The sequence below is a fragment of the Pyxicephalus adspersus genome, chromosome 7 (genome assembly GCF_032062135.1).
Source record: "Pyxicephalus adspersus chromosome 7, UCB_Pads_2.0, whole genome shotgun sequence".
NCBI lineage: Eukaryota > Metazoa > Chordata > Amphibia > Anura > Pyxicephalidae > Pyxicephalus > Pyxicephalus adspersus.
In genome coordinates this window covers 72,363,517-72,389,728 of record NC_092864.1, presented here as the reverse complement: position 1 = coordinate 72,389,728, position 26,212 = coordinate 72,363,517, and the positions used below count along the sequence as shown (strand labels likewise).

Below are 26,212 nucleotides of genomic sequence, written 5' to 3'. Positions count from 1 at the left end.
GAGAGTTTGATAGAGAACCACATAGAGGAGTTTCTGCTGGAAAATAATATTATAAGTGATAGTCAGCATGGCTTCAAGAAAGACAGAAGTTGTCAAACAAAGTTACTCTCTTTTTATGAGAAAGTAAGTAAACAGGTAGACAGTGGAATAACAGTTGATATAGTGTACTTGGACTTCGCTAAAGCATTTGACACTGTACCCCACAGATGGTTGATATGCAAGTTAGGGGCAATAGGTTCAGAAAAGTCAGTCTGTAAATGGATCGAGAACTGGCTTAAAGACCGCATCCAGAGTGGTAATTTTTGATTCATACTCTGAATGGTCTAAGGTTATTAGTGGTGTACCCCAGGGTTCAGTGCTGGGACCTTTACTGTTTAACATCTTTATAAATGATATAGAATTTAGGATTAAAAGTACCATTTCTGTGTTTGCAGATCACACTAACCTATGTAATGGAATTAGGTCCATACAGGACAACAAATTGTACCAGGTTTTTTTTGCCTTCCTCTGGACCAACTATGTGTTATAGGATTTTATATCTGGGATATGTTTATTTCCCTAGTGGTTGAACTTGATGGACTTATGTCTTTTTTCAACCTGACCTACTATGTAACTATGTTTTAAGACAGCAGCCACTACATGCCCAGCTATATTTTTTTACTTTTTTCTTGTAGGCTTTACAGTTGAAGGTACAGCCAAGGAAAATCCTCTGAGAAAAATACTCCTTTTCAAAATCTATATGCTGTTTCCTTTGTTTTGTGGATGGAGCCACTCTCTCTGAAGAGTTGCTCTAAAGGACTCCTAAAAAATTACTGTTAATGGTCAAATAGATTGATGCATAAGTGTTCTTATACCACTATTGGTGATCCAGGGAGCTAACTTTAGATCACCTGATGCTTCACCATGTTCATAGAAAATAGTGTGGCCTTCCATGTCCATGAAGTTTGACAGCACTGATTTGTGACGTTTTAGGAATCTGGTTTCTAACTCTAATACTTCAAGACATAGAAAAGCCTGTAAGCCAAATGTGGTCAGAACCTAATATGTTTTGTCAAAAGTTTGATTCTGAAGCTAGATAAAATTCTTTAATAAAACTCTATAAAAATAAAAGCAAGCACAAACATAAAAATAAACACATCAAAACTTGCGATAATTTTTTGAATTTAGCTTTCGTTGGGTTGGAGACTTTTTCTGATATAAAAATCCACAGAATCGGCAAAAGAGAATTTCTTTGGGTTGTAACCAAGTTCTTTCTGAGCCTTGTCTATTCGAAATGTGTGCATGACTGCAATTTTCAATACCTATAAAAAAAAACAAAAACAGCCTAATTCTCAGAGGAGAAAATAGAATCCTTCTCTCAATATTAATGTGTCATTGAATGCAATACATTTTCATTTCATCTCATCTAATCCATCCTACATATTTTTACATGTTCCTTACCTTATTTACCAAGACACAGTCACCTAAATCCACCATTCAGATTTCTTATTAGTGCGCTTTTCTTTCTGGTGGGCCATCGATCCATCACAACATATCCACTCATTCAGACCAGACCTGAAAGTTTACTTATCTTGATGTCACTCATTTCCACCATTGTGAGAGCGTCAAATTGCTGGGCAGCTAATATGAAGTACAGTATGCATGTCACGCAGGCTATCAGTCTTACCTATTCCTAGCTATTGCGCAAGCACCTCTCTCCTGTGCATGCAGGCAGTTCTGATACCGGGCTTGCCTGCCCTTTTTTGCATCCCTCCTCCCATCGGCCATTCAGGAAATATCGCTTCAATAGCCCTCAGACTCAGCACTTGCGTTCTTTTGTGAAACGTGTCTCTATTAGTGCCGAACCCCCTAGCTCTGCTGAGCATTTGCTATACAGCTTTTGGTTGATTGAATGCTTTCCCTGTCTAGCTCCTCTGTTAACCTCTTTTCACCCCATCTGTTGCTTCCTTGTCTGTTTGCTTGTGCTGTTTCAGTGCTGCCTTGTGTATGCGGTGACCCCCCTGTCACCCTTATCTCCTGCATTCCCTTGTGTCTTCAGTGACCCCTGTGTCACTGGAGTTTATTCTCTGGATTCCGGGTACTTGACCCATGGCTTTGTTCCTGACTTCACTACTCTGCTGCCTGCCTTGACCCCAGCTTTGCTTGACTATCTTCTGCTTGTGATTTGGTACCACGCATTGTCCTGCCCACCCTGGTGTGCCCAAAGATTGCAACCTGGTAACAGTCTGTAGCACCACATCCTCATCTCTAGAGGATCAGGAGAAAGCCGGGCTGTTGCTTAGACTCTGTGCCTTGGCCCTTCTCACACCGTTATTGAGCTACCTACTGTGCCTCCTAATGGTTCCTTCCTTACAAGTGTGAAACAGGCAGCAACATGGGCATGCAAAGAGGGACCTTACTAATTCTAAATGAGGAAGGAAAAGGGAAGACCTATAGTGACATGTGACCGCTGCTTTAGGGTAATAAAATTGGCATTTTTTGTTTTTTAGTTTTGATGACACCAAACTATGTAATGGAAATAAGTCCATACAGGATGTCTATAATCTACAAGCAGACCTGGATGTACTGTTTGATTGGGCAGCCAAGTGGCAAATGGCATTAAATATAGATAAATGTAAAGTTATGCACTTGGGGGTAACAACATGCATGCTTCATACTGTCTAGGGGGAATACATTCGGGGGAGTCAGAAATGGAAAAGGTTTTGGGGGTTCTGGTAGATCATAGACTTAATATTAGCATGCAATGCCAAGCTGCAATATCTAAAGCTAGTAAAGTACTTTCTTGTAATAAAAGAGGAATAGAATGCAGAGATGGAGACATAATCCTGCCCCTGTACAAAGCATTGGTCAGACCACATCTGGAATATGCAGCCCAGGTTTGGGCACCAGTTCACAAAAAGGACATTGTGGAATTGGAGAGAGTGCAGAGAAGGGCAACTAAACTAATAAAAGGAATGGAGGAGCTCAGCATTGAGGAGAGATTAGCTGAACTGAATCTATTCTCCCTTGAGAAGAGACGTATAAGGGGGGATATAATCACCCTGTATAAATATATAGATGGTCCATATAACTCTCTTCCCAAATATTCACTTTGAGATCATTGCAAAAAAAGTGGGCACTCTTTGCGTCTGGAGGAAAAGAAGTTTAATCTCCGGATAAGGAAGGGATTCTTCACTGTAAGGTCTGTAAAATGTGGAATCAGCTCCCTAAGGAAGAAGTTTCAGCAACTACTATAGATTGCCTAATGGTTCCTTCTCTTCAAGCGTGAAACTGGCAGCGACATGGGCTGCAAAGAGGGACCTTACTTATTTTAATTAAGGTAGGAAAAGGGAAGACCTATACTGACATGTGACAGCTGCTTTAGGGTATTAAAATTGGCATTTTTTTTTTTAGTTTTGATGACACCAAACTATGTAATGGAAATAAGTCCATACAGGATGTCTATAATCTACAAGCAGACCTGGATGTACTGTTTTTGTTTTTTCTTGTTTTTCCATAGCGATTAGTTGCCTGGACATCGGCTTTAAATATTTACTTTTGCTTCATAAACTGCTGTTGAGAACTTACAATGTGAATAGTCACATGACCACATTTATAGGCAATTGGAAGTGTTCTCTGCTGAAAGTAGGGGTCAAAATTTCTAAAATCTAACCCTCGCCCTTTAGTAAAGATCATGTGATCAGCTGCTGTAGAGTTGCCTGGCTACTGTGGGATCTTTAGAGAACACACGTAAGTATTTCAGAGCTACTGCAATCTTTTACCACTTGCAGGCTGGGTCTATACACGGGTTTCTCCAGCGTTTAACCTGAGGCTTTAAAAGCCCATGTTTAAAAGTCCCGTGCATTCCAATTAGCTAATCTATACCAGGGCGTTTCCTTGAGACACGTTTTTGAGCGGTATGGAGAATGCTCCTTGCAACGTTTAAAGAATGAAGAACACTGAAACGCGGGGAAACACGGGAAAGCTCACCTATTGATTTCAATGGTTTTCCCCCAATTTTATACAATTATAAACACTTAAACACATGCCACAGCTCCGCTAGGCCTGCAGAAGCTATCAGGAAAGCGGTGCTGTCAGACTTTGAGGATTGCACCTGCCTCTCTCACCTTTGAATTGATCTTCTACTATAAAAAATTGGACCAATATGTAGAGGAATGTGGAGTCACAGATCAAGTATTTCAGAAGGGAACCTAGTCTTCACTAAAAGCACCACACAATGTATGCTATAATAATTAGGTACCTGTTTTTTTCACTTTGTTGAGGAATATTAGGCATGATATAATTCCGTTGAATGGCATGGGGAAAGCTTGATGGTGGGAAAGGTTTGGTTCATATGCTATTTTGAGAGGTGTAATGAGCCTGTGTACAGACCAGTTCTAGTATCCCGGGGGGTTAAACAAGATTCAGAAATTCATTTAAAAAGTAACACAAATACCTGCAGGCAATACAAGGTCAAAATTCCCCCATTAGGGAGATTTCCCTTTACTTCCTGTCAAGGCAGTAAGTGATGTGAATTCTCCCCAGCAGAAAGATATAAGTAAACAAAAACACATTTTTGATATAGTGAAGATAAACATAGAAAAGAACTTCTAACAATGTTATTATTATCTATGCTGGTAAAGCCCAGACCACCCCATATGTTTAATTACAGGGACTGAAATTATAGAAAAGTTTCTCAGAGACATAAAAAAGTTTGTGCTATGTACCCAAAACTAGAATAATAGTTTTAAAAGGTTTATGAAGAATTTTTATGTCTTACCTCATTTCTCGTAAACAATGGGTTTATGTGTACAAATGGGCTCAGAATGTGGTGTGCATATTCCAGAACCAGAGCTTTAAAAGAAAGAAAAAGTTTTAAAAAGATAAACAGAACAGATAGAGGATAAAGAGAACACAGTTCTTCTGTACAATATGTTTTGCGGAAGCTCCTTTAACGCTGCCACACTACATTCTACGTTAGCTCTCCGTTTGGCCACACTATATTTTCTGACTGCTCTCTCCAAGTATTACGTACCCAGTAAAAATATTGTCTGATTGTAATAAACTGATATGTCACAAATCATTCAGCGTTAAAAGCTTAACTATTCTATTCCTAAACAAGAAAGAATTTTCTGTTCTATAAAAGTGTCAGGTTTTCGTAATCATCAAATCATCAAAAATTGCTGGATAGCTTTATTTCTGATCGGGTATGACTCTCCAGAGTTATCATGCAACTTCTCTCCATAAAAGTCCTACAAGCAACTCTTTGCATTATCCCAATACTAGTTACAGGTAGTCCCCGGGTTACATACGAGATACTGACTGTAGGTTTGTTCTTAAGTTGAATTTGTATGTAAGTGGGAACAGGTACATTATTTTAATAAATGCAATTAGGAGCAAGCTGTGCTTTGATATGCAAAAAGAAACAACTGCGGAGTTTGTCTTGGTCATTAAAGAGTTACAAGATGTTGCAGAACAGCTCATCCCTTAAGATCACCCAGCTGTATTTACCAAAAGACTTCTTCTGCAAGTCATGCAAACCACCCCCATCAAGCCTCCAACCTGCACACGAGCGAGCAGGGAAACCCGTTCGTTTGTATCTAGGAGTCGTCCGTATGCTGGATAGCCTTAACTCGGGGACTCCTTGTATAATGTTAACAGTAATGTATTTTCATTAAAGCCTGCCCATACACTTATTTTTTTTGTTAGATAAGCCTGTCGCTTGATTTGATAACTGTAATCCATCTAGTGAATGATAATACATACCAAAAGCATAAACCAGTGAACTAGGAAGAGGTATCCAGGGAACAGGAAAACCAAGTTTTTCAAACTGAAAAAAAAAGTAAGTCATTTATTGCACAGTACTTTCACATACCATGTGGTTTAAATATATTCATGCTAGTATCCTGGTAAGGATCATCTTATTGGGCTTTTATTCATTTCAAACATGTTTTGAATTCCTATGCAAGTCTATGGGAATGCAAAACCTGCTTGAAGTGGATCAAAAGCAGTTCAGAAGGAAGTCAACTGCATGTCAAGTGCACATGATGCAAAAAGAGTGCTCTTTGCGTCTGGAGGAAAAGAAGTTTAAGCTCCGGATAAGGAAAGGATTCTTCACTGTAAGGTCTGTGAAAATGTGGAATCGGCTCTCTTAGTCTTAGGAGGTAGTTTCAGCAAGTTCTATAGATTGCTTTAGGAAAAATGCTTTTCTAGAAACCACAGAATATAACTGGGGATTAATGCTTTAAAATAAAGATAACAGAGACTGTTGATCCAGGGAACATCCAATTGCCTCATGGAATCAGAAGGATTTTTTTCCCCCCGTTAAAGCGAATTGTACCCAGGGTTTATTTTTTTGCCTTTCTCTGGATCAACTATGTCTATAGGGTTTTATATCTGGCAAATGTTTATTTCCCTAGTGGTTGAACTTGATGGGCTTATGTCTTTTTTCAACCCGATTTACTATGTAACTTGTAGCACTTCCTCCAACAGGAGGGGCTGGATATTTCTGATTCACCTGACTATGCCACTTACTCTGGTCTGGCTCAATACACCAATGGAATGAGTTCAAACAAAAAGGGGTTTATTTAAGAGGTAAACAACATATAACAAAAGAATAAAAACATTAATGAGTCAAACATTTCTCCTTGGAAAGAGCAAGGGTGGGGAAAATAAATCCAGTTCTGACATGAACATATAACAATTCCTCTAATTTCCAACAGAGACTTCCCAACAATGCAATGAGTCCAAGTAAGAAAAAGGGCAAAAGAGAAAAAAAAAAAAAAAGAATCAAAGCCACCAGCAGGCAAACAGCTAACAGGATTGAGATCCAAGGCAGGAATAGGTTATATCTGACACTCCAGTTTCTTTAAACCAACAGGAATTTGTTGAATGCAGAAGACTGCTGTTGCAGTTGAGAAAAGGTTCTTCATACAACAGGCAGTACTTTACTGAAGGGCCACAGCCACCTGTACCACTTTGAAGGGTTGCTCAGCCTCACAGCAGATGCACTAGTCTCATTGCTACTGCCACCTGAATCAATAGGTTTCCTCTTGCTGCTCTCTTAATCAATGCAGTGCTCAACCCAGAAAATTTTTTAAGCCCGGTGGGAAGAAATTGTAGGTGGGTGTATACAGCCCCTGTATTGTGACCAAACTCTTTAGTAACCACCCAAAAACAGCCGGGTGGGTGCTGAAAAGTGCCGGGTGGTGCGCCCAGCTAAAAGGGCCTAGGGAGAACCCTGCAATGTGCCCAGGCTGGGCTTGATCTCCACTGGAGAGTCTCTCCCCTCTCTCTTTTACCCCTGGGAAACTTCCTGTACCCTCCCCAAAACGTTCCCCCAGCCCCCTCTCTCCATGCAACAGGTTCTTCCTCTCTCTTTTGTTCCCTCCCTATGCTGCTATCTAGCGGTGGTTTAGGCACAGTGTCTTCAGACAATATAATAACATTGCTAATCACATTAACATATTAAACTATAAAATATTAAAAACTTAATTAAAACTTAAAATATTAAACCGATGCCATCAGCACAAACCCAAAGCCTGTCAACATTGCACTGCTTGTGTCAAATCATATGTGTAAATGCAATCTATCAGCAAAATTAATACCATCTTGGTAATAAAAGAGTTGGGCACTATCTAATCTGCTGCAGCTTCTAATTTTTCACAATAATGCAAGTCCGAAGTATTTTTTTCAGCTTTTATTTATTTATATATATTTTTTAAAGCTTTAGTATCTGCACTGCTTGTTCTGCAATAAGGGAGCAAAGAAAAGGTGATCGCTACTAGGTAGGGAGGTAAGTGGGGAAAGTGTCTTTCAGCTATGACCCATGTTCCTTCCGAATACTAACTGTATAAGAATTTGATTAGGATCTTTTCTAGCATTTCAGTGATTGAACATAAGAACAGTGCTGGTTAAAAAGAAGGGTCATACAATTATTTTTACATAAATGTAAGTATTGTGTAAACTCAACCAGGGCTTTTAGTTGGTAAGTGTTGAAGTGCCCTTGAAAATTATTCTTATATAAATTTATATATATATATATATATATATATATATATATATATTCTGTTAGGAGACAATCATCTAGACAGCGATCCCATACTGTTGGCCGGTACAGGACAATGCACCCAGGGACCCATGGAACCCAGGGAAGATCAGGCAAATAGCTGTCAGTCCTTTGCTCCGCAGCCTGTACATCCCCAGCTTCCCTTTGGATGTGAATGGTCCCTCTGCATCCCCTGTTTTAAGACTGTGCAGCTAAAAGGGATTGTGCAGAGACTAATGAGCAGAGTAGTTCTTGCATTTAGCCTTGCAATGCCATTGGCTGCTGGGGCTTTATAGCCCCTCTGCTCCCATTGCTCTATGCCTGATGTAGTGTTTAGCTGGGCTATACTGAGCTGGAGAGACTATTGTCTGATTTTTCTGTTGCTGACCATTGTCTGTTCCCTGACTTATCCTTTGTACTCAGCCTGGACCAACCCCTGCCTGTGACCCCTACTCTGCTTCTGCCAACCTTCTCTGTACCTTGGTTGGTGGACTGATCTTCTATATTTGACTTCGGCTTATTTTCTGGATTACCTGGTAATTCTTGTACTGTTTACCTGTGGGCTCCTGGTCAGCTGCCAATGCATCCCCAGACACCATCCTCTGCGCCTCCTCTGTCCTGGGGGTAACCAGTGCTGGGAGACCTAACAAGTCTCCCGAGGCTGAGCGGGGGCCTACTAAAGGTGAACACTGCTGCGTTAGATTGGGGGGCTGGTGTCTTGGGAATACTGGCACTGACCAGGGCCTTGCATATTCACCATTTGATACATGTTATTTTGCAGTTATTACACATACCATTGGTTGGAACCACTTGTGAAAGCTGACATGCTCCCCATCATGGATAAAATATGCTTTTCCACTCTGAAAAAATTTGACAAAGGTTACATGGCTTTTCAATAAATTTATATACAGAGTTACAGAGCATGAATTAAAGTATGCCTAAAGCCAAGGCCAACAATGAAATATATCTAATAAACTTAGATATAGTGGCAACATGTTTTCTTTTTTTTAACTAGGTACAATTTCTACAGCTATATTATATTAATAATAATAATAATAATAATAATAATACCATAATATAATATTATGGTTCATCATGGTGTGTGAACAATAAAACAATGCTCTATGCCAGCTTCACCAGTTCTTACTCTTGATTCCAGGTCATAACTCTCCTATTTGAGAACCTCTGCATAAATCATGCTCCCAATATTTCAGATTGAGGCTTTGGCAAAATCAAATTAAAAGAATGGTTATGGTTATATAACTGATATCCTGATATACCTTCACAGTTTACCCTTATTTTACAAGTAGGGGAGTAAATGGTAGGAATACCGTAGGGCCCCTACATTGGTAAAATATTTGTTTCTTCATATTACTGTTGGCCAATACATGGCTGACTTATGGTATTTGACCAACAAATTATTATAGTGTTATTTTTCCCCTATATTCAGTGTAAAATTTAGATGTGAAACATATAAAGACCTTCAACTTACAGCAATATACCCTTTACTGGCTGTCAGTGCTTCTGCGGCAAGTATATGAGCATCCACCAGATTATGCAAGTGAATCCAATTTATCTTGGTTTGGTCTTTCCAAAACTTGAAACATAATAATTTCGTCTTAGCAATAGCCTAAAATAATTTCAAGAACATAAAATAAACAGCAGAACGAATAGAAATATATTTAGAAACATCTAATAGCCAGAGTTTAACTTTTAGCAGGAAAAAAAATATAAGTGTTCCCTTTTTTGACTAACTGTATAGATTTGTAGTGCAAGTTTTACAGAATTTACAGATTTCTTTGTCCATCATAGTATTGTAGAAATAACAAATATTCTTTACATAAAGAAAGGATAATAAATAACTTAATTCAAGAAAACCAGAACTAATGATATCTAGATGGGAAATATTAATTAGTGAAACCAATATGTTTATTTACAAATGGGTGCATGCAATAAGAAGTGGTAAAAAATAAGCCTAACCAATTAGAGTAGTTTGTTCTTTGTATCAGACTTGTGACAGAATTGGAAGCTGTCCAAAGATGACAGGCAAGGCAGCGTACACATGTGCAATTTTTATCTTTGGAAATGTTATTTGGTGATTGTTTCCAGCGACAAACAAGTGACAAATGAATAAACAAATGCTGTACACACAGCGGAAATCCGCTCTATGGAGAGGGGAGGGGGGGGGAGGGGGAAGCGAGCGGCACCCCGCTGTGCTCTTCTCCATTGACTTGCACAGCAGAGTTCACCACCGGTCGTTCATGGATCCGTCAAGATGGATCCACTTACGACATCAGGTAAGCGCTATACACATGTCTAATTCTCATCCGAGCCCAACTGTTCATATCAGGTGAGAATCATCTGACGTGTGTAAATAGTTTCAGTTGAGGTTACAGTGGCACATGGAACCTTTGTTTAGGAAACAGGCTACATTTTGCATTCTTTTAATTTTTTTACAGTGTCTTTTTTATCTTTATTCTAATTTCACATTTAAAGAAAAACATGAAAATGTGTTGCACAAAAAATATAGTATAAATAATATAGTGCAATATTTTTTTGAAAAAGATACAACTACATAAAAACAGTATACGTATGTATGGCCACGGTGAAAGGTGAGTGTGGCCCTTAAAAATATCTTATTTTATCATATTCTGTGGAGCTGTCCCAAGATTAGATACTTCTGGAGAACAGTGGTCTTGTATGCCCTACGCAACATGGTGAACTATTTGCCACTCTCCCCCAGTTGGGCCTTATTTGGGGATCTAGCTTTAAATAAAGGATGTGGAAATCTCTTAGCAATACGGTCTTTGTTGGCTAAAAAAACCATCCTGCATAACTGGATAAGCCCTAATCCCCCTACTCTTGCCTTGTTTCGGGAAAGACTATAGTACGTCTTTCAGATGGAATGGATGGAGGCGTCTTTGGATAAAGCAACTCGTGTCACTAAACTTTGAATATGAATTATTTTTCTTGCTCCCCTAAAATGTGATCATATAATATAGTTAACTCCACCTCTAAATAATTTTTCTTCTTTTGTTTACTAATTTGTCTACCCCTACACCTATGTTATATTGATTTATTTGTACATGCTTTAATAGTCTGTATGTTGTATACTTATTTTCTCTAAAAAAATAAATAAATTAAAAATATATCATTTATTGTAAAATACCTTTTCACATTTTACTGTACATGCAAAAAATATTGGAAGGTAATGGATGCATTAAAAAATGAGGAAGTACTTTATGAGCTGCTGTACAAGATAAATGCTGGTCTGCAAAAATTATATGGAAAGAGGTTTATTAAAAGCACAAATTACCAAATGAGCACAACATATTTACAGTTTTGGAACTTTCCAATACTGACTTCCTTTGAAGCTCCTTATATTCCATTATTGACCATGATTTATTAAAGCTCTCCAAGGCTGGAGAAAATACACTTTCATCGGTGAAGCTGGGTGATCCAGCTAACCTGGAATGTTTTTTTTTTTTTAAATCTTATGCTATTTGCTAGCAAATGTTTTGAATGCTGTACCAGATCCATCACCCAGCTTTACCGATGAAAGTGTTTTCTCTCCAGTCTTTAATAGTCCAGAGAGCTTTAATAAGTCTCACCCACTAACTTCGAGTGAGGTATCACCCAGGTACCTGCCCAGGGGAAAATACCCAGTCCAGTGCTCCACTAGTTTACAGTCAGTAAATGAATAGAAGAAGGATACAGAAGATAGTAGATAGTCAGTCAGAATAAAGCATTAAAAAATAAAGATCTTTTAGGGCTTCTGAGGGGATAGCCTAAAACTATAAATCTACCTAGGACCTTATTTAACCTCCTGGGCGGTAACCCCAAGTGTGACTCGGGGTAGAAAAACGATGCTAAAAGCGTTAAGCCCGAGTCACACTCAAGGTAGGTAAACCTATGGGGAGTAATAGTAAATCACTACTTACCTGATCCACCGGCGTCCGGCATCATCTTTCTCCGCAATGTCCGTCTTCTGTCTTCCTCTGGCCAGCTTCCTCTGCATGTCGATGTGTGAGGACGTTGCCGGAGGGGCGGGGCGGGAAATTCAATCCATTTGTAATGCATTTAATACAAAATAACTGTGTTGAATGTAACACAGTGGATTTATGTGTAAAAGCAGTACATTGTCTTTCATAAAAATGTATTTTACAGTATAATATAATAGTATGAGTATATTATTTATTTCTTTTTTTAATTTAAAAAAAAAATATTTTTTTTTATTCATTATTTTGACATGATTTTGTGTTTCAAACTTTTTCATACTCATACTATTATACTATTCTGTAAAATAAATTTTCGTGAAAAACAATGTACCGCTTTTAGACATATAAATCTGGATTTATCCAGAAATGAACCTCCCAGGATGTTACGCAAACTTTTGCTGGGTTCAGTAAGCATCTTTATGCAACCTTTTCTTGTAAGTTTAGGGGCCTAATGCATTTACCTTGCAATACAAAATTTATCTGCTGCTACATTTCCTCATTGTGTACAAAAACATGCTTCTGTTTCAATTTCTTTATTATTAGTTTATCATTTAGTTTCACAAACAAATCAAACATACATAAATATCTCAAGCCATATCAAAATAAATTCTAGAGGTCTACAATAAATCCATGATAACAACATTATAACACAAATGTCGCCTCCTTTCATTTTCCATCTATTCGACCTACCAATCCCATGAATTCTACTATTTCTCTAACCATAAGTGCTTATTGCTAACCCTATTTTCTTTAACCAATTTTAATTTTTAACTCCCCTCTTTAACCCCTCAATAATTCCCCTTTACTTTATCTTGTCCCAGTGTACATCCATTATCAATCTTGTACATTATAAAAATAGTGAAAATAACCAAAAAAAGGGGAGGAATTTTTTTCCCTTCTCCCTAAACACACGTGTAACCAACTTAATAGTGTTAAACTTTACTCCTTGTGAGAAAAAAAAATAAAATATAATCGCTTTCATCCCAGTGACAATGTGTATATAACCATAATATTTCTTTGTGACCTTAGGATATACCAGTATATACGGAGGGGAGTAACAATACTCAAACTTTCTTCTTTTTATAGTATCTCTATTTGACCAAATAGTTCTTCTTTATCTTTGCTTTAACACCAAAGAATTAGGATTTAAATAATCTATTCATGTTAACTTGTGCTTTATACACCCTAAGGTGACTTTTGTGCTTAAATTTATTAAAAAAAAAAAAAAAATACATTACCAACTATCTATCCCACAAGACCTGAACAAAACTTTTCTGCTACAACATAACAATAACAACACTAAGACAAATAAACAAAAAGAGATAGGGGTTGGTAGGCTAGCTCCATAAACAAATATTACTGATGGTATGTCTATATAGTCAACGATGACCAGTCCCATCCTATTGGCATGTAGTACTCAATCCATGGTACTCAATCCATTTCGTTACCGATGCCATCAACAAAGCCCTCATCTTCTTATTGACTAAAATCCAAGACATTTTATTCTTAACTTGTTGTATGTTAGGGATTTTAGACCACCATAATTTAGCTAGGACCATTTTGGCCACAGTAAACAAGTATGTTAATAGTTTAAATTGATTCATAGTACAGACCAATGGTTTCCGGCATAAAAGTGCTTCAGCTGGTTGTTTGGGAAAAGAACAATCTATTATAGTGTAAGCAATTTGGTATACTCTTGTCCAGAACTTGATTTTGGGACATTCCCACCAAATATGGAAGAAAGTTCATGTAGAATTTCATCCCCTAAAACAGTTACCCGTACAGTTCTGCTGAAATTTAGCTAGCCTGGATAGGACCATGTACCATCTCATTCTTAGTTCATATTTTGTTTCCATTACTGAGGAGTTAATACTACAGTATGCTATTTTATGCCAAATTTTGAGTCCTCATTTGAGTCCTTTTTTAATCTTTTCACTGATATCTGCTTCCCATTTGAGTATATATGATGGTACCGTCCTATTGCATTGCACTAATGTAACATATAAAGCTGATAATACTCCTTTAGTGTTTGGATCCTTTACACACGCTTTCTCGAACCATGTCATAGTGTAAATTCCAGGAGTTGGTCCCAGTTTAGATTGTATAAAATGCCAAATCTGGAGGTATCTAAAGAGTTCTACCGAAGGAGCTTAATATTTCTCACAAAGTTTTCCAAATGTAAGTATCCCCTCCAAGTTTAAAAAGTGATGTATTCTATACAATCCTTTCTCCATCCACCAGCAACACCGCCCTGGTTCCTCCATGCCAGGGGTAAACATCGGGTTTCCTATGATAGATGCTGCTGGGGTATGACCTGAGGTATGACCTGAGACCCCCCAATTGTTTCATTGAGTCCCAAACTCTCAATGTATATTTCAATATAGGGTTGGAAAAATTGTGTCTCTGTTTATCGACTGTAGAACCACCAAACACTAAGCTTATGTTGTTCTCCTTTCACATCTATTCTCTTGATATCTGCATTATTTCTAATTTCTTTAGCCAAGGGTTCCACCACCAAAGTAAACAGCAATGGTGATAGTGGGCAACCCTGTCTATTACCTGCACCTATCAAAAAACTCTCTGAGCTATAGCCCAATATTGAATAAAAGCTTTGGGAGAAGCATATAGGGAGAATATCCATTTGGAAAAAATTTGTCCGAAACCCCATCCAGTTAATAGAGACGTAAGGTATGGCCATAATACTGAATCAAATGCTTTACTAATGTCCAAGCTTAACTGTAGTACTGGAATCCTTTCTTGTTTAGCCTGATGAATCAAATGCAATATTTTCCATATACTATCCCCTGCTTGTCATCCATGTATAAATCCTGTTTGGCCTGTCACTACAATGTCGCCGATACTCTCATTCAACCTGGACGTAAATATCGTAGCCAAGATCTTGGCGTCCAGGTTACATAAAGAGATCGATCCATAATTAGACCACATTGTTGCGTCAGTAGTGGGTTTTGGTAACATACAATCGGCCGCATCCATTATACTACGTTCCAATGCCTCCCCTTTCAAAATATTGTTTAACATCCTTACCAAATATGACCCTAAGATCTGCTGGTAATTTTTGTAATAGATTGCCGTAAATCCATCGGGTCCAGGACGCCTATTGGACTTAAGGCACTTAATAGCTTGAGTCACTTTAATTATCACTTTAATTCAATTAATGAAATTGGAGTTTCCATTTAAAATTCATTATTAGACCATCTCAGGGTTTTTTCGGCTTCTGATGCCGTACAAAGATTCAGTTGGGTACAGGTCTCATTCAATTGTGGTCTTATATTTTTACTTGGTGAAGCTATATATTGGGTACGTAGCCCAACATACTAAATTTCCAGGTCTTTATTAATCGCCCTTCAATGCTTTTTAATCAGTGAGGCGATCTGTATTATTCTACCTCTAACTACCGCCTTGTGTGCTGCCCAGAGCATAGCTAAGGAAATCTCAGGCTGTTCATTTAATGCAAAATACCCAGCCAATATCTCTTGCACTTTTTGATCCACCTCAGGGTTACTTAACAATGAATCGTTGAGCGACTATCTAAACAAGTCTATTTTTGGGAAAAATAAGGTAATGTAGCCCAAACCGCATCATGGTCAGACCATGAGACCGCCAGAATATCACACTTTACAAAAACATTCTTTAAAGGATAGTTTATATACAAATATTTCATACTACTCCATAACAGCCTTTCATGCTTTTACCTATATAATGTTACTAAATCATGACATACCACCAGCCTTGGCAAAAGTCTTCTCTCATCTGGTCCATAAATTCCTGGAGGTCGTAATGCACAGGTCAGAAGTTTGCTGCCATCTATAAGAAAAGGTTTAAATTCACTTGTAGAAATAAATGCAGTAATGTTCATTTTTAAATTGATATTAGTGATTCTTCAAGTTAAACATTCATTTTAAACTTGTTGTTGTGTGTGATCCAAGGTGCAACATACAGAGCACTTAATTTAATGAATAAATTAATAATTGATTAAAAATGAAAGTCGATATTTAAAACAGAACTTTACTCTTGTTGGTGTAAATGCTTATGGCACACAATTTATTATTATTATTAATATTATTATTATTATTATAATATATTAATATATAATATATATATTATAATTTATTATATATAATATATATATTATAAATTTATTATAATATATATATATATATATAAATAATAATAATAATAATAATAATAATAATAATAAACGGTATTTATATAGTGCCAACATATTACACAGCGCTGTACATTAAATAGGGGTTGCAAATGATAAACAGACACAGACAGTGACACAGGAGGAGAGGTCCCTGCTCAGAGCTTAAACACTTTTTTTGCTTACCTTGTTGCTTTGAATCACTGTCTGATGTTAATGTAATATTGTTAGTGTAATTGACCCGACAATATGCATAACACTGAAAATATAGTACTTTCAACCTTTGCAAACTATAAGCTACCTTTTATATTGGTGCTATGTGACATTTTATTAGTGTTTACATGCTTGAAAAATCCAGTTATTTTCATTAACAGTTCAGTTGTACAAATAAAATCTGCAAGCTGTAGACTCATTTGCAAAAAATACAATTTTGTAATGGAGGTTAAATTTAAAAAATAGAAATAAACATAATGATACAATTCTGTTTTCTTCTAGCTGATTACTTGTATGTATGCTCCATGTGTGTGAAGGTATCGGGTGGAGTGATATCTTATTGTAACATTTCCCCCAGCTATAATTATCACGGCTCACCCTGGGCACTCGGGATCACATTGCACTTTACATTAATTTGTTGTACACCGGCATTTCTAACCTTATCTTCTCTCAGAGCAGCTTAAGTGTTGAAATGACTCCCATGCTATGGAAATGTCTGGGCCTCCACATGAATAATTCCAGCTGAACATATCAGGTGACTGCTTCATAGTTTTTCACTAACAAAACAATTAGAGGCAATTGTAGGGATAACAATTAGAGATGATTTTCAGTTCTTTACAAGAGATAAACCTGGACCGGTTACTTGTGGTGCTGGGATTCAGTGTACATGATTTCAGTGCAGGACTGCCTGATATTGGAGAAGGACCAGGAGAGTATACAGCGTAATTTGTGTTTTGGTGATTTTTTGGGGAATTACAAGCTTTTTTTAGGCATATTACTGGGCCTTGACTAATAAGGTGCTCCATTCATATTCATACCCAGTGGAGCTCATGCAGGAACAAAAAGCAAATGCAATTTCTAGTTTCAGGTAGAGTGGGGGGAAATCACTTAAAATGTACCTAAACTCAAAATTTTCACTTTACATAGACAATCCTTTTATGTAAGGTAAAATGTCTGTTTGTTTTTTTTTTAAGCACCTCCTAGGCAATCGAGAATGAATGGGAGCGCAAAGCCTCCCGGGATACCTACATCACGCATCCTGGGAGGCTCCTGGGTGCTCAGGAGGAGCATCTCAGACATGCACAGAAGGAGCTCTTACGTCAAAAGGGAAAAAATTGGGGATTCCACGCATATATATATATATATATATATATACATGGGATCCCGTGCCTGGGTTGGGTGACATAGGAAGAAGAACCCGGAAGAAGAGGCTGGCCCAAGACGGGTGCCGGGACGACGCTGGACGCGATGGAAGAGACCTCTGGATGGATCGGACTGCCCTGCGGGATTGAACAAATTAATGTAGAGTGCAATGTGATCCTGAGAAGATCAGCACATGAATGTCGGTATTGTAATTTGATTTAGATAAAATGTATCTATAACAACTACAGAAAAAGGACATGAAATCCCTAAACAGGTAGAGAAATTTCAGGAAAGACGGGACTTTAAAGGTACTTATACATTCAAGTAATTAATAATCTAAAATCATATACTTTTATTGTAGCATACTTTAAAATATTGCAAAATCATTAAAAAATCACATATAACATTAAATTGCACCAAGGGGTCCTGTGGCCACTATACAAAGTACTACTAGCACTTAAATTTTAGGAAATGTATACAACAGCCGGATAAGAGTTCTCTTCTTCAAAACAAAATTATTTGGGGTTTGGGAATGTTCATTTATACCATATAGAATAAATCAGTGTGGTTTCACAAGATTTCTCCTCTCCAATTCTAAATTGTTTTAATAAATAAAGACTTACCCTTGAGTAAAGTCCCATTGGCTTCAAGAATCATCTGATCAGCAATAGTCTTTGTCTTAGAATAATAATCCAGTTGCTAAACAATAAAATTACAGTTCTTAGATATTCGAAGCAAAACAATACATTTCATATTTCATATAGAAAAATAAATGAAGATTTGTAAATTTGTGATGTTGAGATGGAAGCAGAGAAGCACAAAGGTGCCTATAAAAAGGTCAGAGGGACTGCAACCATACTGAGGTTTAACTAAAAAATAAAGCACTCTACTCTACTACTACTACTATAGGTATAGTACATTAATATATATACATAATTATATATATACTATAGTTATATACCATAATAATTATTGAAGACTTCAGAAGGTAACCAGGAGAAGAATCTGGTCATTTGACCTACCAATCACACATACAAACATCTTGTAAAAAATGTTTTGTAAAAGACCAACAAAAGGAAAACACTAAATTTGTTTTATCAATGAAGTAAATGGTTTTTACGTGTGTAAATTTTTAGTGCAACACAAAAAGTAACAAAATGGGTACAAACAGATTTTTTTTTCAAAAAATTTTAGTTTTTCTTTTTCCATCAAAAGCTTTGTTGAGGTGCTTACAAATATGAAAACGACTGCACAATAAAGTGCAGTACTTAAGTAACAAGGAGTAATAAGAGTAGATGCAATACACTTGTTGGATAGGAAAGAAGGGAAAGAGAGATCACAGGCAGTGAGAGAATGACCTGCTTGCCAAGACTTGAGGAATCTGTCTGACACACCAGGGTAAAAACATGGGTTGTGTCAGTCAGGGGACCAGGGCCCAATGACAGGTGGAAATGAGGTTTAGCCAACGAGAATATCTGCAATGGAAACCCAAAGAAAGGATTCTCCAGGAATGCATGATCAAGGTGTTTGCCTCCAGCCACGAAGCAAATCATAAGGGGGTCTGGGAATAGGTATATTATAAGGTTGACCTAGGTTTAAAAAATATTTATAAAAAAAAAATAGTGAGAGAGAAGGAAGAGTGACTTTGGGGTGATTAGAATTAAATAGTATAATAAGGGTGGGATTAGCTACATATTTTTTAAAAAGCAAATAGTAACATATGATCTTTGCATATATGTAAAAAGAAAATACAAAGTAACAACAGTTCTAAATGACACTTGGAACAGTGTTTACAAACACTGTTTGGAAACTCTATTTTGTGAAGCCCTAGCTGCAGTTGCCTGGCATACTGTAGGCAAGTATTTTAAATGTGTAAAAATATTTTGGGGATCCAGGCCAACCTTTGCTTGTACTGTGGCTGTTCTGGCCACCTTATGCACAACTTTTCACATCAGGCCTTTTCAACCACTGTGGCTGAGGCCCAGCTAACCTTTGACTATTTGAAGTTCCTATTTACATCTGCTCCCATCTTAAACAATCCTTACCTGTCTCTATCTTTTGTTTTGGAAGTGGATGCTTCCGAGACTACTGTTGGAGTGATCTCGTCCTAGTGCACTGGACTCAAAGCTCTATTACATCCTGTCTCATTATTCTTTTTCGAAATTGAGTCCCGCGTAGCGGAAGAATGGCATTGGCGATTGTGAAGTACTAGTCATTAAAATGATTTTGAGGAGTGGCAGCACACTCAAATCTTACGGACCACAAGAACTTGGAGTATTTGAGGTAGGCTAGGAGGCGGAATCCTAGTCAAACTCAATGGGCTCTGTTTTACTCTCGCTTTGATTTCCATGTAACAGTCTGCCCCGAAACAAAAAAAACCAAGTAAATACCAAATAAAGGCCGACGCCTAATCCCTTATGTTACCTGAGGACCAAACACCTCCAACTTCTCCCAACACCATTCTGGCTGCAAAGAACTTTCTAATGATCCAGTGAGATCTCATAAGACCAATCAAGGAAGCCTTATATGCCTTCCCACCCAACCCTATTCTTGATCTACTGTCGCTACTTGTCGCTTTTCATGGCGCTCCCCACAGACTACCCACTGACCTCCTGTCTGGTTGTCACCATGCTGCCTGTTAAACACTTGTGACTGTACCTGTCTCTCTGGCTGTCTCCTCACTGAAGCCTACTCCTGCTGATCTGTTCTTTGGTGGGGTGACCCAGGGGGCAGCAAAGAGCCTGGTAGTCACCAGGATTACCGGCCCATCACCCCTTGTGGGTGTTCTGGTGAAGACCAGGTGCCACTTAGACTCTGCACCCTGGGTGATCCCACATTACCTGCCAGAGGGGGGTCCTAACAATACCATAGCACAAGCTGTAGCACAGCCTAGTCTTTTCTTTGGATGCTGCAAATATAAGGGTATACTACATAACCTTCATGACTAGGTGATTACAGTCATCTGAACAGAAAATACCAGAACCACCACCAAATCATGAAGCATAAACACCGTCAGGACAGGCTGGAAGAGAAGGCAGCATAGAACTGTAGTCACAGAACATAGGTTCTAGGAAAAAAGCAGAAACTAAAAAGATTAATTACCAGTGGCCATGTAGCAGATACTGTATTTAAGGATGAGCAAAGAGCTAGTAAAAAACAGAATCTGAGTTCTGCCATATACAGGAAAACAGATCCATTATGACAGGGCTCGATGTATACTTTTTTCTCTTTTGGTCAGCTATCAAACTCACCCAAGCCCCTCCATGGTTTAACCCAAGACTGCCTCTAGCTCCACCAAAAATTGGTATATATATTATTTTAAAGTATTATTCTTATTAACCATCTATGTGAAGGAGGTTCTACAGTATATATGATGCCTGCCACCTCCTAGACAGTGGAGAGAGATAGAAAAATGCAAACCAGTAAGGACATGTGTGGCAGTAACTCCCCAATGTTCATAGAAAAAGAATTAGCACCTAAAACTGCTCAGGGATGGGGAGCAGAGACTGAAATGTCCCTCTCTTAAGTGCTAAGATGTCATCATAAAAGGCAAGCAAAGGTACCAGATGGAAGGAAGAAGAATGGTGCCAAATGCATTCTCCCTCTTACTCAATCCCGTTCCACCATCCCTGTCCATGAGGATGGAAGCTTGGCATCCTGGTGCAATTATGTTCAACATGCCTACAGGTTAGGGCAGAGGCACACCCTATAGTAGACATGTCTGGACTGTCGTGCCATCTCTTGTGAAATGCCATCTCTCGTTGCCATGATGCCTTCGGCCATGGCTTGGGTGGCCTTGTGCAATTCACAATAGCAGACAAACAGGACAGGTTACAGACTCCATGACGCACACAGAGAGTACATTAGGCCTGTGATGAATAAAATAATTTGTGCATCTGCAGAATAACAATGGTGCTGCATATCATAAAGCAGATAGTAGGGGCACACACTGTGAGGATTTAATATAGCACTGAGCTAAACAACCACAACCACAGGGCCCATGTAGGTCTTCCTACACCCCTGCTGAAATTATCTATATATTAAATTAAGTAGAATGTATGAATACAGTAGTTGGCATGTTAAGTAAAGCAAACATCATTTTCATAATAACAACAACTGCTATTAAAGAACTGAAAAACTGGAACCATTTTTTTCCCTTTCATGGTATGTTCTTATGTCATATCAGGTTTTACCTTTTCAGGTGGATAATATGTTGTTGTTTCCTCATCGCCTTCCTCTATGTAATTTCCTCCAAATACCACATTCACTGTACTGGTATAAACTATTCGAGGAATATTTCTTGCTACACAAACTGCAAAAAAACAAAAACAAACAAGTGGCCAAAGAGAAAAGTAAATGTATCTTAGTGTGTTATGTTTCCTATGTGTAGGAAAATGTGTAGTCACTTCACCTCTCGCACCATGCAGAGAAAAAAATTGACGTTATTTAGGAATACTTAGTAATTATATTTAAGGCAAACATATATTGTTATATTATATATTGTTGTAAATCTGACATTCTCTGCTATTAAAAAACACATGGCCCCTAAAGAGTCATTACAGAGTAGACTTCAAAAGTTATCAAAACACTTTTTTTGTATATCTGTATCGGTATATGTCATTTTTAATTTTGCACACTTTAAAGTGAAACTGTGACCGACTTAAAACAACTGTAGGTAAAAGCACAGAAAAGTAACATATTTGAAATGCTTACATGCAGTGTTTTCCTTTCTATAAATTTGACTACTACAGGAGAGACAATTCCCTACCAGAATCCCCTCACTCTTGTAGTCATAGCTTTTTTCTTCCCTGGCAGTGTCTAATTACTTTCTGTGCCAGCCCAGCATCTCTACCCCAAGATTTACAGTGTGCCATTTGTCCCGAAATCATATCCAAAGAGATTTTAGGTATTTGACATGCATAGAATACATTAAATGTACATGTATCTGCAAAGAGTTTTGTTGAAACAAATGGTCACATGTAAAAATACATGGCAGCACCTTGCTCAATATCCAAACTCTTTGCTTGATTTTTCTGAATAAACCCAAATGCTTACCATCTATAACCATCTGTGTCCCTCCAATATTTATGGACTCAATTTTTGTCCTCTGCAGCTAAAAAAAGAAATAGGAAGCACAATTATTTCTATTACTGGATCACTTTGTTGAGCTATGTTTGTATGTAGGTAAAACAATGAACACAAATACAAAAACCCATAAAGAAAAAAAAAGTTTTGAAATTGTAACAGTTGCAGGGTCATATACATAAAACATTCCATCAGTTCTCCCACTAAAATAATTCCCCAGTCTCTCAGTCTTGTTGGGGTGATACATAATCTCTCCATTAATCCATCTATTCATCCTCTCCATTAATCTTCTCCATGAATCTCTCCATTCTTTAATAAATTACATTCCTCACTCCTGTTGAAATAGTAACTAACACTCACCTGCTGGTACCCGGACATTCCGAATGATGCAGCATGGAACACACAGTCTACTCCTTCACATGCTTTGTAAAGAGAGTCGTAATTTCTTATGTCACCCTGCAAAACCAATAAGGTGCATTAGAATTTTTTCTGAATAGTTTTAACATGTCACACATGAATAGCTGTGTAAATGTATGGGTAGGTTGGGGTTACAAAATTAATTTCCAAGGTTTTAAAATTAGTTTTAAAGGGTCCATAGAGATAAAAGCCCAACTGTAACCCACTGCCTATAAATGTTATCTATTTTTGTGGTGCATTATGTATAACTATAAATATGCAGCAAACACACAACAGCACTCAATAACTGACCTCGCCAAGATTATGGCCCACTTTGAATAGGAGCTGTGGATGTTTCCTAGCACAGAACACTGGGCAGCTTGGTGGCTGAGAGGTAGCACTCTTACTTTTGCAGCGCTAGGTCCCAGGTTGGAATCTCGGCCAGGACACTATCTGCATGGAGTTTGCAGGTTCTCCCTGTGTCTGCGTGGGTTTCCTCCCCCATCCCAAAAACATGCAGTTAGGTTAATTGGCTTCCCCTCAAACATTGATTTTAGACTACATTAATGACATATGACTGTGGTAGGGACATTAGATTGTGAGCTCCTTTGAGGGACAGTTAGTGACACGACTATTGGCTTTGTACAGTACTGCGTAATATGATGATGCTATATAAATACTGTGTAGTAATAATTAAGGAGTACAGGGATAAAAAGCTGTAATACCTAAATTGGGCTTTGAGGATCGGAAAGTTACAATACTTTTTTGGCTGCAATACATAAGTGTATAACATGTAGCACAAGTTATTTCTAATGCTGAAATTCCTGTACCAAATAACCAAAGCCAGTCTTCAGCATCTAAAAACAAATTAGTACCATTACTGTTAGGGGTCTTTCACACTTAAGCACTAATGTGCAACATAAAATTGTGGAAAAGCAACCCATTCATTGGAATGTGCTGTCAAAGCACTGCAACACAGCTAAAGTCAGACACATAGTTGTGGTGCACTGCAGTGAAGGTACCCACTGGAGTCTTAGAAGGGGTGATAAACCAGGATCTGCTATGTTCCCACATTGGACCTGATTTATTAAAGCTCTCCAAGGCTGGACAGAATACACTTTCACCAGTGAACCTGGGTGATCAAGCAAACCTGGAATGGATTTCTTCAATGTCATTTGCTATTTGCTAGCAAATGCTTTGAATCCTGGACCAGATCCATCCCAGGTTTGTTTGATCACCCAGCTTCACAAAGTGTATTCTCTCCAGCCTTGGAGAGCTTTAATAAATCAGGCCCAATATTCACAAGGGTATTCTACAGGCACACTAGATTTCCCCACACTTGCAAAAACATACAGTTAGGTGAATTGTCTTCCCTAGTTATTGTCCCTGGTATATGTGGAAAAAAAGCACTGCCCGCTAAATTCTCAATCGCCTAGGTGATCAAGAATGAATTGAAGCGCAGAGCCTCCCGGGATACCTACGTCACGCATCTGGGAGGCTCTTGGTTGCTCCTTTCATCAACAGGGTAAAAAAATGCCGATCCCACGCATGCGCATTGAGTTTGGCAAATTTTTTCCACATCTACGGCACCTGATCTCACGTCTGCGCAGTGCAAGATCGGGCAACATAGGAAAAAGAACACAGAAGAGAAGAGGAGAAGATGGGGGCGCCTGATGCTCTCTTTGTGCTGGGACAAAGATAAATAGAAGAAACTGCCCGACTAGTGTTGGTGTACTAATTCGGGTTTCTCCTTATATTCGACTTGAATATGGCTGTTCGAATTCGAATTAAATTTTAATAAAAAAATGTGTTAAAAAAAGTAAAAATGAATGTTAATAAATTAATTTATTGAGTGTTTGTGTTTATTTAACTAATTTTTTTATTTTTTACAGGTTATCCTACTATGACATGATATCTCTTACTCTGTAACACACTTTCCAGCACAGTAATATTATGATACATTTGTTACATTGTTCTTTTATCTACTGTGAGAAAAATGTAACAAATGTATCATATTACTGTGCTGTTACAGAGTGAGAGGTACTTATATTAAAGCACTAGAGGTTTTGAATGGGGGGACTTCCAGCCAATCAGAGACCTCTAGTGCCGGGCATCTTCTCAATGATTGCAGCCGTGGCTGCAATCATTGAGAAGAGTGTGCGATCCCCGGGGCACTAGAGGTTAATTAACCTCTAGTGCCCCGGGGATCGTACTGGAACTGCAGAGTGCTCTTACTGCTTACTGCTCTTGCAGCCCTTAATAGTCTCTAAAAATAACCCAAATTCTCCCACTATTGTCTTCAATGGTGTTCGAATTCGGCATTTGATAACCCGAACAATATCTAACTATTCGATCGAATAGCTGTCAAGTCAAATAGTGAGATATTCGACCAACACTACTCCTGACTGATAGACTGATCTGCGGGATTGAAGGTAAGTGTGATTTTTAAGTTTTGGGTTTACTTCCGCTTTAAGGCTAATTTCCAATTAGAAAAAAAAACACCCTCAAGTTAATGCAGAATATATTCCCCAGAAATCATCTTTTTTTATAAACCGATTATTGTACGTATCTGATTTTGTGTCTATATTAGCCCCCTGTAATCCTCTGTGGTGACAGGGGCAGTGTTGGGAGTCACTTTTAGGCACAGGGATAACCTCACTGGTGTGCTGCTTTATGCAATGCTTATGTACCTGCTTGACCACAATCTGGTGCAGTAGTATTTTACAAAGCTCTATGACAGATAGTTTTTCTTTTACCTGTATGAATGTAGCTTGGCTTTGTACTTCCCAATCTGGTTTATGTATATCAAACAATACAACAGAGTATCCCCGCTTCACCAGAGCACATCCAAGGTTGTGTCCTAGATATCCTGCACCTCCTGTGACCAGCACCTTTGTCATTTCCAGGGTGCCAGGGTGAGCACTTGGTATACAGGGGGGGTCTCTGCCCTTGTGTGGCACCACACCATTTGATCTGGCAGTCCTTAATGGTAGACAATTTCTCAGACATTCCGTACAGATTTCTTCTTTTTCAATGTTATTTCGCAAGTCTTCCAGTTCACACCCAGTTCTCTTCTCCCTCATGATGATTCGGGAAATTGATGTGAACCCAAGATCTGTGGACGAAAGATACACAAATAAAAATTCCTATATACAAAAGCTTTAACAAGTAAAAGGTTAGATCTTG

General features: G+C 38.1%; 1 protein-coding gene across 1 annotated transcript; it reads right to left on the bottom strand.

Annotated features, from left to right (window-relative positions):
- Positions 1-220: 220 nt before the first annotated feature.
- Positions 221-26,212, bottom strand: SDR42E2 (short chain dehydrogenase/reductase family 42E, member 2). Its single transcript, XM_072419175.1, has 11 exons — positions 25,783-26,212; positions 22,991-23,086; positions 22,601-22,658; positions 21,739-21,857; positions 18,169-18,244; positions 15,767-15,849; positions 9,519-9,656; positions 8,821-8,886; positions 5,746-5,809; positions 4,760-4,833; positions 221-1,301 (listed from the first exon to the last, which is right to left on the bottom strand). The coding sequence occupies exons 1-11, from the start codon at positions 26,107-26,109 to the stop codon at positions 1,164-1,166; spliced, it is 1,239 nt and encodes a 412-aa protein (XP_072275276.1). The 5' UTR covers positions 26,110-26,212; the 3' UTR covers positions 221-1,163.